The sequence below is a fragment of the Colossoma macropomum genome, unplaced genomic scaffold (assembly GCF_904425465.1).
Source record: "Colossoma macropomum unplaced genomic scaffold, Colossoma_macropomum, whole genome shotgun sequence".
Classification (NCBI taxonomy): domain Eukaryota; kingdom Metazoa; phylum Chordata; class Actinopteri; order Characiformes; family Serrasalmidae; genus Colossoma; species Colossoma macropomum.
In genome coordinates, this window is record NW_023494787.1 from 28854100 (window position 1) to 28870669 (window position 16570).

A 16570-nucleotide genomic window follows, 5' to 3' on the forward strand; every position below is an offset into this window, starting at 1 on the left:
TAAGTTCTCTGTCAGGACAAAGCCTGGCACCTGGAATTTGCATTCACAGGCATCGGGTGGGAAACGTTCAAAACTGAATGAATATCTGGAAAGTAAGAAAGGACAATGTTACAGAACTAATACACTGTAAAGAAATGTTGACTTAGTTTGTCTGCTGTGCTGGACTAAATCATTACTGATATTAAGAACACACGTTTGGTTTTGTATCTCGTGAAATACATTGAGTTTGTATTCAGTACAGAGGAGTTTGCCTGAAATCATGTGGCACTTCATCTCTGTATCATAATCGTTGAAGCATGTCAGATCACTCACTGTGGGCTCTGAAACAGTTAACATTGGTCATATAACAGCTTATGTAATTATACAGTTAATAGTAATATGTCATTTTACTGATCTGTATTGAGATAAGACTTGATCCTTGACTCAACAGATTTCAAGAAAGCTTCTTCACTGAAAGCTTAATTTCATCTGTATTTCAATCTGTGACTTGGTCAGAGTGATATTATCCTTATTTATGCAAATAGGAATGACCGATAATGACAGCAGAGAACACACCATAAGACTCTGGGAGGGCGAAAGAATGAAGAGTAGTTGCAAAAGAAGAATTGTGGTATGCATTGTAGTCAAAAAGTCTGTGCTTAATTTCACTGTAAATGACAGTGAAAAAAGTTATAGAAATATCTTTGATTCACAGTAAGCAAACTTAAATGTAGAATTTGTAGCACATATAAAACTTTGTAAAAAGAGTCACTGGCTAAGAAAGTATTTTTGTCCATTTCCTGTTAACAGTAGGTCTCCCTTTCTCTTAGGCCTGTAGAAGCATAAAAAAAAACATACCCATATAAATGTTCCCAGCCATCGCCAGAAAACTCCGCCTCTTCCCAACACAGCTTACATTTCCTGTAAACACTACAGGACTTACAGTGGCACACTGCTCTCAGATCTTTCACAGCTACACTGTAAAAAGACGGCTCTGTTTGAGAATGCTCTACTTAACTGCTGTCCATTATCTCTCTGTACTCTCTTTATTCATTTTGAATCCACTAGATGGAACTCTTAAGAACTAAAGGAGGGGGAGAAAGTAACCATGATAAGAACAAAAAAGTTCTTGTTTTTCTGGACTGTTTTTATTATGATGCAGAGGGATGTGATGTGTAAAGTATTTGGGATTTTACACAAGAACTAGAAAAGTTTATGTTGTACTGGCCAGATAAATGTTCCCCAGTCACATATAAATAATGGAGTATTGATTTCTCTATAAGCAGGACCTAAAAGGTATATTCATACTGCATTTGGGTGTAGTTAAACCATTTCAACTGAAACAGAAAAAAGCCCATGCAATTAAGACCATGATGCTGAATTTATGTTTTAAAATGATGGTTTCAGTAACAAACAGTGCTGTGAAACTTTACAGGTGTTTTAGCAGCTCTGTTGAAGGACTGGGACAAGTTCGCCCTGCCCATCAAGCAGTCCCGCCTTACATATGCATATCAGTAGTATAGTGTAGTACCTTATGTTTTTCCTAATGTTTTATTTTTTTCAATGTAAATTCTGACTTCATGTGTTTTATACAGATTCTGTTTACTCTGATTACTTAGTCTCTTATAAGGTGATATTCATGTTACAAGCCTCAATTCCTGTTTTTTGCTCAGATCCAGTATTTCTAATTTGATGGTTCACATTTGTGTAGGTAAGTGATTTGAATCTGTCATTAAAGTGAATGAGCCTGCATCCTGAAATGACCAGCATGCGCACCTCATAATAAGGTCACGTGACTGACTCACATGCATCATGCACAACAAACAAACTAAGCAGCTCTGAAAAAATGTGGTCTGTGTTCACATTACCAAGCTGAGATGGCACAGATCTGATATTTTGCCCTAATGTGAAACAGACCTGATGTTTTCAGAGTTGTATGGACGCACAGTCAGGTCTTATCAAATCAGTTCTGAGCCACTTCGGCCTTGTTCAGATTGCCAGCCCAAATCTAATTTTCGGCACATTCAAATTGTATCCAGATTGATTTTTGATAGTCTGGACAGCAAAAAAAAAAAATTAAATCAGATTTTTGCAAATCTGATCTAAACCACATTTGGAGGTGGTTTTGGATGCTCTGGCTGCTCAAATCAAATTTCAAAGTGTCTTTTGTGCCACTTGCAACATGCTGAAGAACAACAGTGTTAAATGGGATTCCAGCATTTGTGTCACTCTGGATTTGGCATCATCGTTGTTTGTGAAAGTAGCTGAAGTGGCTCAGATCTGATTTGCTTGTCCATATAGCTCTAAAAAATTTGAACTGTTTCATATTAAGCCAAGAAAATTGGTTTTGTGCCACTTCAGCCTGTTAATGTGAATATAGCCTAAGGCCATCAAAATATACTATCAGTAGCCTAATTGTTGATAGCATTTATGGATAAAGTGATTAGACACACATATCCTGGTTACATTTTCTGTGGGTAACATTTTCTGGTAAGGTCATTTAGGCTATTACAATATCTTAACAAAAGTTTTATGTAGTGAGCAAGCTATGAATATGAACTATGGATGGACATGTTAAGAAGGTAGGGCAATTTGTAGGTCCTAGCAGGGACCCTAAGCAAACCTTGACACTGGCTGAAACACAAATGGCTTTATTCCATATTTCCATAAGTTTTCCATATTTTGCATCATTTGGGTTCATTGTGTTATGGCCTATGTAATGCCATTCATAGCCATACATGATTCACCCAAAGACTGAAGTAAAAAAAGTTTTCCAACATTTTTGATCAGCAGACTTTTTGCTGTTTTTCAGCCCCCATGGATAAATGGCACATCTCAGCTATCCTGTTATGTCTCTCACTACTATGTCTGTATGGAAGGCAGAAATATAATGTATCATAATCGTTGAAGCATGTCAGATCACTCACTGTGGGCTCTGAAACAGTTAACATTGGTCATATAACAGCTTATGTAATTATTCAGTTAATAGTAATATGTCATTTTACTGATCTGTATTGAGATAAGACTTGATCCTTGACTCAACAGATTACAAGAAAGCTTCTTCACTGAAAGCTTAATTTCATCTGTATTTCAATCTGTGACTTGGTCAGAGTGATATTATCCTTATTTATGCAAATAGGAATGACCGATAATGACAGCAGAGAACACACCATAAGACTCTGGGAGGGCGAAAGAATGAAGAGTAGTTGCAAAAGAAGAATTGTGGTATGCATTGTAGTCAAAAAGTCTGTGCTTAATTTCACTGTAAATGACAGTGAAAAAAGTTATAGAAATATCTTTGATTCACAGTAAGCAAACTTAAATGTAGAATTTGTAGCATATATAAAACTTGGTAAAAAGAGTCACTGGCTAAGAAAGTATTTTTGTCCATTTCCTGTTAACAGTAGGTCTCCCTCTCTCTTAGGCCTGTAGAAGCATAAAAAAAATGTACCCATGTAAATGTTCTCAGCCATCGCCAGAAAACTCCACCTCTTCCCAACACAGCTTGCATTTCCTGTAAACACTACAGGACTTACAGTGGCACACTGCTCAGATCTTTCACTGCTACACTGTAAAAAGATGGCTCTGTTTGAGAAGGTTCTGTTTGGGTTCATTGTGTTATGGCCTGTGTAATGCCATTCATAGCCATACATGATTCACCCAAAGACTGAAGTAAAAAAAGTTTTCCAACATTTTTGATCAGCAGACTTTTTGCTGTTTTTCAGCCCCCATGGATAAATGGCACATCTCAGCTATCCTGTTATGTCTCTCACTACTATGTCTGTATGGAAGGCAGAAATATAATGTACCTCATTGCTGTTATACCTGCCCAGCCTCACTTTGACTGAACATTATAAATTACTGTTAGAGTATCCTGAAATATTTAATAGGCTTATCTAAAAAAAACTGTTAAAATGTGTTACATGTAACTATAAAATATAAGAACCGGCACTGCTTGAGGCTTTTCCTAATTAATGAGTATGTGAGTTCTTATTACTGATGGTTTACCTATACGATGGTTATGTCTGAGACTCTGACAGACAACTTTATTCATTTTTTGAGCAGAATCTCCTTATTGATGAATAAACATCCTCTTGTCCACAAACAGCATTACAACGATAACAATCACATCATAGCATGTTCCAGACACACTCATCCGTAGTGCTTAGGCGCATTACAAGAAGATAAATGCATTCACTGAGTCACTGCGGCCGAGGCAGCTGATACTCTGAATGCACACACACACGTCAGCCACTTAAGAAATGCTTTCAAGTAGTGCACCTATGATTTACCGTTAGAGACTATCATGGCTGTAACTAGCTATGAGCACACCGAGGTCTGGACCTCGGTAGTTTAGAAGGTTTTTTTTTCACTTTCCTTCAATCATGAGATTAAACATAGAAACAGTGCTATTATACAGTCTACTCAGTGGCACAGCCACAGTATCCAGGCCACCCAATCAAATAGGGACCGAACATTTATTATGCTGCATTTCTGAGATGATGAAATTTGATTCGTTTTCTGTGAGCGCTGTCAGTGTGTTATAGACAACCAAAATCTGCCGTTATTTTCTAAACCCTCCAATTACTGCTTAGCAACCGTTGCTATCCGCAACTGCTTAAGTAAGTTAGCTAGCGTTCGTTAGTAGCATTAGGACACTGAGGTCGTGGGACTTTTCTGAAGGGTTTAGGAGATTCAGTGTGGAAAAAGTGATGAAACTACAGAGTGAGCAGTGAGAGGTTCTCAGCTGACCTCAGAAAAGCTGTGGTTCGGCCCTAGAACTCCCTGCTCTGTTTATCTCTGTACGAGACGCTACACAGCCCTGAGTACCAGAGTAACTTTGACTTCTTGAGATGTTCAGGTATGCAGCACACAGGCTACAAGCTAACATATCACATCACTATGGTAAAAATGTAAGAGTTTATGAGCATCATCTACATATTAATGTATGCATAACAAACTACAACTGGCATAAGAACATTCACTGTTAACCAGCATATTGATGGTATAGTATACAACAGTTCCGGCCACGCAACCTGATTTGTTGAGAAGCGTTATGGTGAAATAACAGCAGGTTTTTTTTCACAAACACCGTATCACTCTGCTGAGATGCCGTTGCTAAGCAACGACTTTGACAACTGTAGGAGATACTTAAGCCATGTGAACGTTTTTTACTTCTTACTTTGCGCACAAACAGAAAATGGATACTTTTAAGATCACATTTGACCTACAGCTGATTTGGTCAGACTCTGAAGATGAGACTACACTAAATTCTGAAACTGTCATTTCCACTGAGCAAGCTTTCCAGTTGGCAGCCGTGACAGAAGAACACCTAAACAACCTGGAATTAGCCAGAAATGAACCGAATACCATTCGCCAAACAAAATGGGCTGTAAAGTGCTTTACAGACTGGCTGGAACAAAACACCATTAATACTGATCTAGCAAAAATTGACAAAACTGAGCTAAACTTGATATTGCGGCAGTTTTTGGCTCAGTCTGTACTTCAAAAGGCGAGGCTTACAGCATACTGTGCAGCGAGTGAGCGGAGTTCGTTACTCTGACGTAGCAACAAGCTGCTTGTTAAGGAATTTGGCGGAAGGAATTGCTAACATTAAAACATATTAAATGCCATGTTCATGACCCAGTTTATTTTTTTCTTACTTTATTTATTTACCTGTTGTATAAAAGCAATAGAACACTCGAGGTTCTGTGTTATCGCAAATAACATCACAGCTGTGATGATGCTATTTTGCAATAACACTCTCCCTCTCGTATTCTATTGCTTAAGTATCATGTAGCTAACTTCATTAAGAAATCAGCAAGTACATTAGACTGTATTTTGCCTTATTAACTGTTTGAGAAGATGCCTTTCCTGTTAGCTGGGGTTTGGTACAGACAGCCTTTTATAACATGTGAGGACAGAGATGCAAAAGAGAGAAGCAGAGAGAGAGAGGGGGATGGGGTGGGGTAAATTAAATAAAATCAAAAACTATCACTTGATTTAGTATAGGTTTCAATGTGTATTTTCAGTTGAAAACAAACATATAATAAGTAGTTAAATTATTCATTAAATACACTTAAACTGGGTAGGAGTGAAATCAGTTTATGGAACAGTAATAGCAGTTCAAGGAAGAATCAAGGGATGGGGAAGGAACAGATGAAAGGAAAAGGTGCACAACAGTTGGATAGGTAAAAATGGAACAATGATTTTGTTAAAAAAGAACTAAAGGAGAACCTTACAGTTGGCATAATTCTCATATTTGGCAGTTATTTTATTCACTCTGAGATTTAGGTCACATTTTTTGCAAAATGGACCTCACTAAAATTCTGATGCTAGTTACGGCCCTGGAGAGCCTGTAACGTGTTAGCTGGCAGCTAATGTTGGGCCACTGCTGTGCTTGACACACTCACACCAGTATCACTTTCACCCACAGAGACTAATCAGTGTTGAACTGTGTAAATGGCAACAGACAAATTGTGCATGTGGGCTGCAGACTGTGTAGCATAGTACAGTATGGAGTCTCGTTATTGCAAATTTGAAAATGCCAGCTGGCTTTTACATGATTTGAATGGACCAACAGAAATGGTCCAAACAAATTCATGATGAACAGACCGACAGAAATGCTAACTTTAAGTCCAAGCAATTTTGGAATTCAAGTTACCATTTTTGAGATACAAGGTTTTGTTCTGACAGCGACTATATATATAAAATACAAGCTCTCTTTTTCAAACTGCTCATCACTTGTATAAGGATGGTGAGGAATAAGACAGAACTTGTTTTACTCAGGTCGTATCAGGCAGTTTGACTACTAAACACACCACATTGTGCAATCCAAACCTGCAACTGGGGCTTCCATGGAAAACTTGTGCTTCCAAAACCCTGCTTTGTGATTATAGCACATGGTTATCAAGGTTAAAAGATCTAGTTGTTCTCAGTCAGCTCTGTAATGCTTTACCATATTTAGCCGTGTGGTTGTTCAGCCATGTACTCAGGCTTGGAGAGCGCTTGCTGCTTCTCTTTAACAAGAGTAATTTATAAGCAGTCTTGCACAAAGTCTCATGATGGCCCTGGTGTCGTGTCAGAGTTTCTGAATTTACACTGCTCTTTCACACTAAATATCACTACATATGATACGATACCACCTTTTTCTTTTCCAGTACTGATACTGAAACCTTGGTCATTACCAATACCAAGAACTACTAATTGATTTAATAAATGAAGTAGAAACATAAAAATTAGGCACATTTAGATAGATAGAAGTTTGGTCATCCCTGATTTAGTTGATCTTCTAAGTGGAAATAAGTACACATCCTCTACAGGGAACACACTTCAGCACATCTTAATGCACAATTTATCACTCATTATTTTCTGAATTTAACATATTGGTTTTATGGCATATTTCATATTTTATTATTTTGTTTTTTTCAATGTTAAACTCAGCAAATAAATAGAATATAATGACAGACAGACAGGCCGAATACCGAATGAATAAAGTAAATATATGTGTATACACATTTAAAAGGTAAATCTGTAATGGATATTTCATTGCAGTATGGCTGATCTACGTCAAGCCAGGTGTTATAGTAATGATCTGTTTGTCTCCATTTTACTAAATAATGAAGCTGATTTGCTAAATAATAAAACTGAAAATTTTGGTCCACCTAGTCCCCCCCTTTTTTTGTCTTTTTGTAAAGTTGTGTTTTTTTTTTGTAGGTTTCATGTTTCTCCAGTAACCTGTCTCAACTGTGGAACCATTTTTTAGTTGGTTCAGTTGGCAACATTGCAAATAGAAAATTGACTTTTGGTAAAACATTTTAATTATTGCAATGCGTTCTATAAGAGAAATTAGTAAGTTCATCCAGAGATTTAGATCGTCTTCTATTATTTTTAATAGCGGTGTAACATTAAGGTGGAAAAACTCTGAAAACTTGCTGGTAACTTTTATACCTAGATATGTAATACTTCCTGTGGTGATTTGTAAAGCGTAGTTTTGGAGTGCAGCATTCCAATTCCAGTCACCTATTGGTAACGCTGTTGATTTCCAATTAACAGAGTAATCTGGTATATGTGAAAAACTATTAATCAGTTTAGTGATTTCCTTTTTTGATATAATGGGATCTTGGAGAAATAGTAGCACATCATCTGCTTATCTTATGAACAATGTTGTGGGTTGAAATACCTATACCTACTGTTATTTTATCATTCTGATATATGGCTGCTGCTAGTGGTTCTGACAAGATTATAAATAACAGTGGCGAGAGTGGACATCCTTGTCTGGTACCACGAGAAAGCGTAAAGCTCGATGAGGTGAGGTCAAAAGCTTTTTACACATTCAAAAGTAGGATGATTGTTTTTCTATTACATTTCTTTGTAAAGTTAATAAGGTTGATGAGACAATGTGTGTTATGTGATGATCGTCTCCCTTTTATAAAACCTGTTTGATCCGGATGGATGAGATTGGAGATAACTTTTTCCAGTCTTGCTGAAAGTGCCTTACTCATCATTTTTAAGTCTGTGTTAATTAGTGATACTGGACGGTAACTTGAGCATAATGTTGGATCTTTTTTTGGTTTAAGTGTCACGCATTCGGTCAACTCTATGGAAGACACGGACTTCATCTCCCAGAATCCTCTGGGAGATCACATGACTGAACATCCGCACTCAGAATCCAGCTCCGGAGAGAACTCCGTTGCCCAGAATTCAATGGGGTCTCTTGTGACTTTGGACTTTCACCGCCGAACCTATCAGCGCTCTCAATCCCCTGAGTACTAACTATGTTCACCTGTGCATATGATCATATGACAGATAGTTAGCAGTATTTAAGCCCGGGCTTTAGTCTGAAATCTTTGCGAGGTATTGTTTCCTAGAAACCTACTGAGCGTTATTTACCTGTTTGATTATACTCCGTGTTTTGACCTTTGCTTCGTTTGTTCTGTTTTTGACTTTTTGCCTCTTCTCTTGGTACTTTCGCTGTTCTGGCGAATCTGTGTTTTGACTTTTGGACTGTGTTTTTGACTTTGATTTGAGTTGTGCCCTTTTGCTTCCGGTGGGTTTGTTGTTAATAAACCACCTTCATTTTTTCATCCGCAAGCGTCTGATTTTCTGTCACAGCATCACAGAATACCTCGCCTTCATGCAGACGGCGGATCAGGAAGCCTTTCAGAAGGCTCTCACTGAACAGGGACAACTTCTGGGAAGACATCAGCAAGTGCTATCCGGAATAACTCACTCCCTGGAATCTATGGCACATCAACAAGTAGAACAGCAGGCTCAGTTGGTGCAATTGGTTAGTAGTGTGAAAGGACTGACCGATCAGCTTCAGAGTATGAGCCTCACTGAACAGACCGCTCCCACGGCTTTCTCTACTCCAGCTGCAGAAGCCTCATCAGCCACTTTTTTGGTTAGTAAACCCGACAAATTTGCGGGAGACCCCGATAAATGTCGAGGTTTTTTACTTCAATGTGCGGTCTTTTTTGATACTTCGCCTACTAGTTCTGATCAGGCCAAAATTTCTTTTGTCATATCTCGATTAGCAGACAAAGCACTTGAGTGGGCCACAGCCAGTTGGGCTAATTTACATAGGATGTCGTATGCACAATTTGTAAAGGAATTCAAGCTAGTGTTCGACCACCCTTACGAGGGTAAGGTTAGTGGAGAACTGTTATCCCAGTTACATCAGAGAAATCGTTCGGTTGTGGATTACTCACTAGAATTTAGAACTCTCGCCGCTAGCAGTGGATGGAACGAGGCAGCTCTTCTTGTTATGTTTCGTCAGGGACTTAATGCAGACATTCTGAACAAACTGGCTAGCAAAGATGAGGACCTTACTTTGGAACAACTTATTACTCTGGCTATTAGGCTACATCATCTCCTACACTCTAGAAAGAGAAATAGGAATGAAAGAACTCAAAGAAGTACTCTGCATCAAGTCAAAGTCACCCGAGACACCGTTGACACCACTGAACCTATGCAGTGTGATTCATCCCGCTTGTCGCAAGAAGAAAGAAGGCGCCGAATCACCATTCACCTTTGTCTGTATTGTGGTCAAGCGGGACATCAAGTTCGGGACTGCAGCACAAGACTACAACAAAGAAAGGTGCCGACCCCTGGACAGCACATGGAGTTCACTCCACGTGCTAATGTGGTGAGAGTTCCCACAAAGGGGTTGGTTTCAAAATCGGTGATGTTGCCTGTTCTGATATACTCTCATCCCAACTCTCTTTTTGTTTCAGCGTTGATTGACTCTGGGGCTGAAGGGAACTTTATACATGCGAGGATAGTGGAAAAACTACAGATTCCAGTACAGACCCTCCAAACAGCCCTAAGAGTGACTGCGTTAGATGGAGAACCAGGGGGGTTGGGAACCATCTCCCAAGCAACTATACCATTGGAGATCCATATTAGTGCTCTGCATTCAGAGAACCTGTCCTTCCTAGTACTTGAACAGTCAGACTTTGAAATGATCCTAGGACTCCCATGGTTGGAAAAGCATAACCCTACAATTTCATGGTCTGAACATACTGTTACCCACTGGTCTGATTTTTGTCTACAGAACTGCATTAACACCCCTTCCATTTCCCTTGGTTCTACCACTATTGAGAGCCCCAACTCAGATTCCCCTTTTGAAATTCCTCCTGAATATACAGACTTGAAGGAGGTGTTTAACAAACAAAATACGACAAAATTGCCCCCTCATAGGCCTTATGACTGTGCCATCGAACTCATAAAGGACCCAGTGCTACCCAAAGCAAGGGTGTATCCCTTAACACAAGAAGAACAAAAAGCCCTTGATGTTTACATAGAAGAAGCTCTAGAACAAGGTTTTATCAGGCCCTCCACTTCTCCTATCGCCTCTAGTTTCTTCTTCATTAAGAAGAAAGATGGTGGACTACGCCCCTGTATAGACTATTGAGCCCTTAACCAAATATCCAAGGTTTACCCATTACCTCTAGTCCCTGTAGCATTAGAACAGCTTAAAGGGGCCCAGTTTTTCACCAAGTTAGACCTGCGTAGTGCTTACCATTTAATTAGAATTAAAGAGGGTGATGAATGGAAGACGGCACTATGAGTACCTTGTGATGCCATTTGGACTCTCTATCGCCCCCTCTGTCTTCCAGGCATTCATAAATGACATCCTTAGAGACATGCTAGGGCAATTTGTAGTCGCCTACCTGGATGACATCCTCGTCTACTCCCCTTCCTTTGACACACATGTGCAACATGTCTGGGCCGTGCTACAATGGCTCTTAGAGAATAATCTGTTCCTCAAGGGGGAAAAATGTGAGTTTCACCTACAATCAGTTTCCTTTTTGGGGTACATCATTAGCCAGCGAGGGATTGTCATGGACGACCACAAGGTGGAGGCAGTGGTCGCGTGGCCCCAGCCCACTACCGTAAAAGAGCTACAGGTTTTTAGGTTTTGCCAACTTTAACCGTAGGTTCATATGAAACTTCAGCACCATAGCAGCCCCGCTGACTTCTCTATTAAAGGGAAATCCCAAGAAGATCAACTGGAACAAACAGGCTGAGAAGGCCTTCAAGGCTCTCAAAGAGGCTTTCACTACTGCTCCCATTCTGGCACACCCAGACCCCACACAACCTTTCTTAGTTGAGGTAGACGCATCTGAAACAGGGGTAGGGGCAGTCTTATCTCAGAGGAGTGGATGTCTCCCGTTGATGTTTTCTAGACAAGGCGTTTCCTGAACGGATCCTCCTGCCAGAGGTGAATATTTCTTCTATCCGGTGGCAAATAGATGAGGAAATTGAAAGAGCATTGCCCCACATTCAAGTACCCGACCAATATCCCACAGGGAAACTTTATGTACCCGAGCCATTTAGAACCTCCTTGATCACTTGGGCTCATTCATCATTAACATCAGGCCATCCAGGAGAGACCCGCACCCACAAACTTTTAGCTAATAGGTACTGGTGGGAATCGATGAACCAAGACATTCATTCTTTCATATCTTCTTGCTCAACATGTGCCCAGTGTAAAACCCCCAAAATGCTACCGGCTGGTAAATTACTGCCTTTACCTATACCCAACTGACCATGGTCCCACATAGCGGTGGATTTTGTCACCGATTTCCCTGAATCGCAAGGGTTTACTACTATCATGACCATTATAGATCGATTCTCTAGAGGGGTACGTTTTATACCTTTTGCTAGACTTCCCAGTGCTTTTCAGGCCGCAGAAACCCTGTTCCAGTTTGTTTTCCAAATTTTCGGAATCCCAGAGGACATTGTGTCAGATAGGGGACCTCAGTTCATCTCACAGGTATGGGCGGCTTTTTTCGAACACCTGGGTGTATCACTAAGCTTATTGTCAGGGTATCATCCACAATCTAATGGACAATGCGAGAGGGCAAATCAGGAGCTAGGAAAATTTTTTGAGACTGTTCTGCTATGATAACCCTTCTGATTGGTCCAGATTTTTGACTTGTGCTGAAATAGCACAGATTTGCTGATTAGTTCTCCTACTGAGTTGACTCCTTTTCAGTGCATTTTAGGCTACCAACCCCCTCTTGCACCTTGGACTGGAGTTCGAACTGATGTTCCTGTGTGGGAGCAGATGCATCAACGTATTGTAACAGTGCTTCAACGTCAGAAGGAACAAGCATACAGACACCGGGGTCCTACCCCTGCCTTCAATCCTGGAGACCGAGTGTGGTTGGCCACAAAGGACTTTTGACTACCAGAGGGAAGTTGTCGTAAGCTCCTGCCTAAATATATTGGGCCTTTCAAAGTAACTAAACGTATAAATGATGTGACTTACCATCTAGATTTACCCCCTCAATTCAGAGTTTCTCGCTCATTTCATGTGTCTCTTCTTAAACCTGTGGTTACAGGGCCCTTGGATGAGGCAACACCAGACGCCACGCCCCCGCCACCGGAGGTGATAGAGGGGGCTCCGGTCTACGCTGTCCATAGACTGCTGGACTCCAGAAGACGTGGCGGGCTCCTCCAATACCTGGTGGACTGGGAGGGGTATGGCGCCGAGGAACAATGTTGGGTGCTGGCTAAGGACGTGCTGGACCCCGGTCTCATTCGAGACTTTCATTCTCGGCACCCAGAAAGGCCAGCTTCTCATCCCCGGGGGCGTCCGTGTAGGAAGCTCACCTGTTCTCTGCCTGCCCGTCTGAGGAACCCCAGAGAGGAGCGTTCAACAGTCCAGCGTCTCGGCAGCCCTGGTTCAGCCCCTGTTCATAGACCCGGTGATGGGAGGGGCGGTCGTCCTGGTGGTCCTCTTTCTGAGACCCACCCGGACTCTTTGGGGTGGGGTACTGTCACGCATTCGGTCAACTCTATGGAAGACACGGACTTCATCTCCCAAAATCCTCTGGGAGATCACATGACTGAACATCCGCACTCAGAATCCAGCTCCAGAGAGAACTCCATTGCCCAGAATTCAATGGGGTCTCATGTGATTTTGGACTTTCACCGCCGAACCTATCAGCGCTCTCAATCCCCTGAGTACTAACTATGTTCACCTGTGCATATGATCATATGACAGATAGTTAGCAGTATTTAAGCCCAGGCTTTAGTCTGAAATCTTTGCGAGGTATTGTTTCCTAGAAACCTACTGAGCATTATTTACCTGTTTGATTATACTCCGTGTTTTGACCTTTGCTTCGTTTGTTCTGTTTTTGACTTTTTGCCTCTTCTCTTGGTACTTTCGCTGTTCTGACGAATCTGTGTTTTGACTTTTGGACTGTGTTTTTGACTTTGATTTGAGTTGTGCCCTTTTGCTTCCGGTGGGTTTGTTGTTAATAAACCACCTTCATTTTTTCATCCGCAAGCGTCTGATTTTCTGTCACAATAAGTAATACTGAAATTTGTGCTGTATTCATTTGGGATGGAATAGAGGAAGTTCTTTTTATTTCACTGACCATCCTTACAAACAGGGGGAAATGGTTGGCCATTTATGTTTATAGAATTCAGCAGGGAAACCATCCATACATCCATACCATCCATGCATTCCTAAATTCTTCTTCAGTTAATGGTGCTTCTAAAGAGTGTCTTTGATCATTATTTAACATAAGAAGGGTGATATCATCAAGAAAAGCATCAATCTCAAATTGTTTTGTAGCTGTATTCTTGAATATAAGGTCTTACAGTCATTTTCAAAAGTTTCATTTATTACTTTTGGATTTTGGGTGTTGTTCCCTGATGAGTCTTGTACAGTGGTTATAGTGTGTTTTTCTTTCTCACCTGCATAAACTGCCCTTTCTGATGATACTGCTGCTGCTGCTGCATAGACTTAAACTATTTAATTATAACCATTGCTTCACCTGTTTTTCCCCGTTTCTGTATTTTAATAGTTTATACTTAGTTAGTGTCCTATCCGGTGTCGACCAGAGGAGGATGGGCTCCCCTTTTGAGTCTTTCAAGGTTTTTTCCTTTTGCTCTTAGGGAGTTTTTGCTTGCCACTGTCACCATTGGCTTGATCATGGGAACTTCTGCAAAGCTGCTTTGTGACAACACCTGTTGTAAAAACCACTATATAAATAACCTTTGACTTGACTTCTTTGTTTTGTGTTACTTGGTTTGCTAAAAAATTTCCTGATTTGTCATTATGCTCAAAATGATTGTGTAGTCGGAAAAAGTAAAAGTGTTTTTTGATAGATAAGAGTATCTAGCTGGGCTTTAGTCTCTTTACTGTTTTTATGAATTTTTTCAATGGGATTTTCTGCATATAAACACTGGAGTTGCTTTAAATGTTGTTCTAGGTAATTTTGCTGTTCTTAATCCTTCTTTTTCTCATGTACTGAATATGATATGATTTTTCCTCTCATCACTGCTTTTGATGTTTCCCATAATAATGCGGGAGACATTTCTTGTAAATCGTTGGTTTCCATAAAGGATGTCCACTAATTTTTAAAGTACATATTGAATTCTTTGTCTTTGATGATCAGTGTATTATATTGCCATCTTGGCCTTGTTGTGGTTTTTTGAATGTCACTAAAATTAAAAGTAATTGGGGCATGATCAGCGATTACTATTGGATGGATTGTTGATGTTGATATTTGTGATATGATGGAGTTACTTGTAAGAAATAAGTCAATGCGAGAGAATGAATGATAAACTCATACAGACTTTATGTAATTGTGCATGTCTATTTATCGAGGTGCATAGGCGTGTATTAGCAAGAATGCATATAAGAATCTCCACATAAGAAACCTTTCAGTATACAGTAGTATGCAAAAATTTGGGTTTTGAATATGTCTGAATGATGCACAATTACTGTTTTTTGCTGAATTTAGCATAATGGAAAACATAAACATTAAATGTGGTCTGTATAAATGTTATAGGACAGATATACATATATATATTCAATTTATACTCAATGTTTTATTTTTTCCTCCAATATGTCAAACTCAAGTAAACAGAAATTGTGCACTAAAATTGACAGAAAATGCCATATTGTTCCCTGTAGAAGATGTGTTGCCTGATTTTTGCTTAGAAAATCAACTTTTACATACAAATGTTAACAGCAGTGCTTAACAGAAAGTTTGTATTCTATTCACATTCTATATTACAGTGTATTGCACATACAACTAATATGTTTTATTTGAAGCTGTGACATCACACTTTTTGATAAGAACAGTCGATTTGAATGCCTGGAGAAATATTCAAAACAGGACCACAAAGACTTTTGAATGTTGGTGCATGTTCCTGCTGACTGACACAGCTCATGTTGTGGTGGGCTGTCTGAGCTACAGCCTGAGCGATGTTCTGTTCTAGTTCAGTGCTGCGGTCAGAGCTCCATGTGTTTTGGTCCAAGCTTGGAAGAGGTTGAAAGCTGATAAATGCTTGGTTTACAGATGCATCTGCTTCTGGTTTGTTTCCGTGGTCCAAAAGTTCATTCAAACTCTGAAATCCAGGAACCACAACAATCTCAGTTCTGAAGGGTGTGGACTGAGTCAATTAGCATCTGCAGGCCCTGAACACGGACCATAGTCCAAGTCCGTCTGCATCACTGGATCCAGGTTTTCAGACAAAGCCGGGAATGAATTGTCATTCTTAATAGACTGGTGCAGAAAGGAGGAACTGTCGGAGTGTGATTTCAAAAGGCACCTGTTGCTGAGGGATGAGTCAGAGTTATTCCCAGATTGCCTTTGGATTTCAGTGTTGGCTCCGTCTGATAGCACATTGTTATGAACTTTGTTGCACACTGAGATAGGAGCAAGGTTTGTTGAAGCAGGGAGCGAATTCTCTTTCTTACAAGAGTCAGAGGGCTGGGTCAACAAAGAGAAGGCTGCATCAAAATAGCACTTGTTGCTGAAGGACAACAATCCTGAGCTATCCTCCGAATCCTGTTCAGTTCCACAGGTGGAGTTGACTGTGACAGTGGCTCTTGATTGATTTTCAAGTGTGTTGTAGGACATTGATGTTTCCAGCTTATTTACTGCAGCATTTACAGTGACTTTGTCCTGACCCACACTGCCAGAGTGCACTTGAGCATGTCCCCCTGAAGCTGAATCAACACTGCTCCTAATACTCTGGCGATTATGTTGTTCTCTGCTGACATCTGCTTGAGATGAAGATGACCTTTTAGAGGAAGAACAAAGGAGTTTCAGAGTGGAGT

General features: G+C 40.2%; 1 protein-coding gene across 2 annotated transcripts in view; it reads right to left on the reverse strand.

Moving 5' to 3' along the window:
• The window catches only part of LOC118805753, a 36100-nt gene that overhangs the window by 15046 nt on the left and 4484 nt on the right, over positions 1–16570 (reverse strand). Inside the window, exon 10 of one of the 2 annotated variants that reach the window (XM_036566786.1) lies at positions 15278–16533. The exons of the other annotated variant lie outside the window; for it this stretch is intronic. Within the exon in view, the coding sequence (XP_036422679.1) occupies positions 15906–16533 (628 nt within the window). The 3' untranslated portion in view covers positions 15278–15905. Of the gene's footprint in view, positions 1–15277; positions 16534–16570 lie in introns of those variants that run through there. 2 annotated transcript variants of the gene reach the window in all.